At 48.4% G+C, this 1,193-nt stretch overlaps 1 protein-coding gene across 1 annotated transcript in view; it reads left to right on the top strand.

Moving 5' to 3' along the window:
• Nucleotides 1-428: 428 nt before the first annotated feature.
• Nucleotides 429-1,193, top strand: part of LOC102836256 (melanoma-associated antigen B4-like) — a 26,081-nt gene continuing 25,316 nt past the window's right edge. The window contains exon 1 of the mRNA XM_006835662.1: nucleotides 429-1,186. Coding sequence (XP_006835725.1) covers nucleotides 429-1,186 — 758 coding nt within the window. The remainder of the gene's footprint in view (nucleotides 1,187-1,193) is intronic.

The raw sequence follows: 1,193 nt of genomic DNA on the forward strand, positions 1-1,193 counted from the left end.
GGCTTAGCTTTGAGGGAGTGGGCACATCTCGGCAGAGGGAAGAAACATAGTCTCTTCTTGGAGTTAAACAGAGGGACTTGAGTGAAGACTGGTGTGTCAGTCCACCTTGGGCCCTCTGTGGGTCCTGTCAGCACTGGGTTCCTCCTCCCTGCAGTGGTGGGCTGATGTTAACATTCACTTTCTCCCCTGGGGTCCAGAGAGGTTTAAGAGATTAGCATCAGAGTAGCAAAGGGAAAGGAACCTAGACCCTGCCAGCATTCCATATGGTGGCAGTCCTGAATGCGAGCTAAGAAATCCCCCTACTGAGGAACAGAAAAAGCCCCACTTAGGACAACTGAGGTGAGACGCAGTAAGCCACAGGTAGATGTATTAGGCTCTGAGCTAAGGCTCACTCTAACTTCCTCGACAGGTTTCTCAAGAGAGACATCATGCCTCATGGTCAGAAGAGTAAGCTCCATGCCCGTCAGAAGTGCCAGCGTACCCGTATTGAAACCCAGGGCCTCAAGGGTGCTGAGGCCTCTGCTGCCAAGGTGGAAGGGTCTCCCTCTTCCTCTTCTGTTTTGGGGAATACCTCCCAGAGCTCCCCTGCGGTTCGCATTTTGCAAGAGTGTAAGAAAGACCCAGTCACTGCCACTACTATTGCAGCTATTTTAGCCAGAAAATCTAATGGAGGTGCCAAGTCCCAACAGGAGAAAAATCCAAGCACTGACAACGAAGAAACTCTCTATATGAACTCAAAGAAAGATCCTCTCTCCTTGAAGGTGAGCCTTTTGGTGGAGTTCATGATCGATAAGTATAAAAATAAAGAGCCCATTATGAAGACAGAGATGCTGCAGCTTCTTAACGAAAATTATGAGGATCAATTCCCTGAGATCCTGAGGAGAGCCAAGGATCGCATGGAGCTGATCTTTGGCCTTGAATTGAAGGAAGATAGCCCCAACAGTAACTCCTGTCACTTCGTCAGCATGTTGAATATTGCCAAAGGAAGAAGTCTAACTGGAGGCAGCAGCTTGCCCAACACAGGTCTGGCGATGACACTCTTGGGCATTATCTTCATGAATGGCAACCGAGTCAGTGAAGATGAACTCTGGGAATTCCTGGGTTTGTTGGACATCTATGCTGGAAAAGTGCATTCAATTTTTGGGGAGCCCAGGAAGTTTATAACCAAAGATTTGGTGATGGAAAGGTACCTG

Source organism: Chrysochloris asiatica, unplaced genomic scaffold, assembly GCF_000296735.1.
Source record: "Chrysochloris asiatica unplaced genomic scaffold, ChrAsi1.0 scaffold00018, whole genome shotgun sequence".
In the NCBI taxonomy this organism is placed as follows: Eukaryota; Metazoa; Chordata; class Mammalia; order Afrosoricida; family Chrysochloridae; genus Chrysochloris; species Chrysochloris asiatica.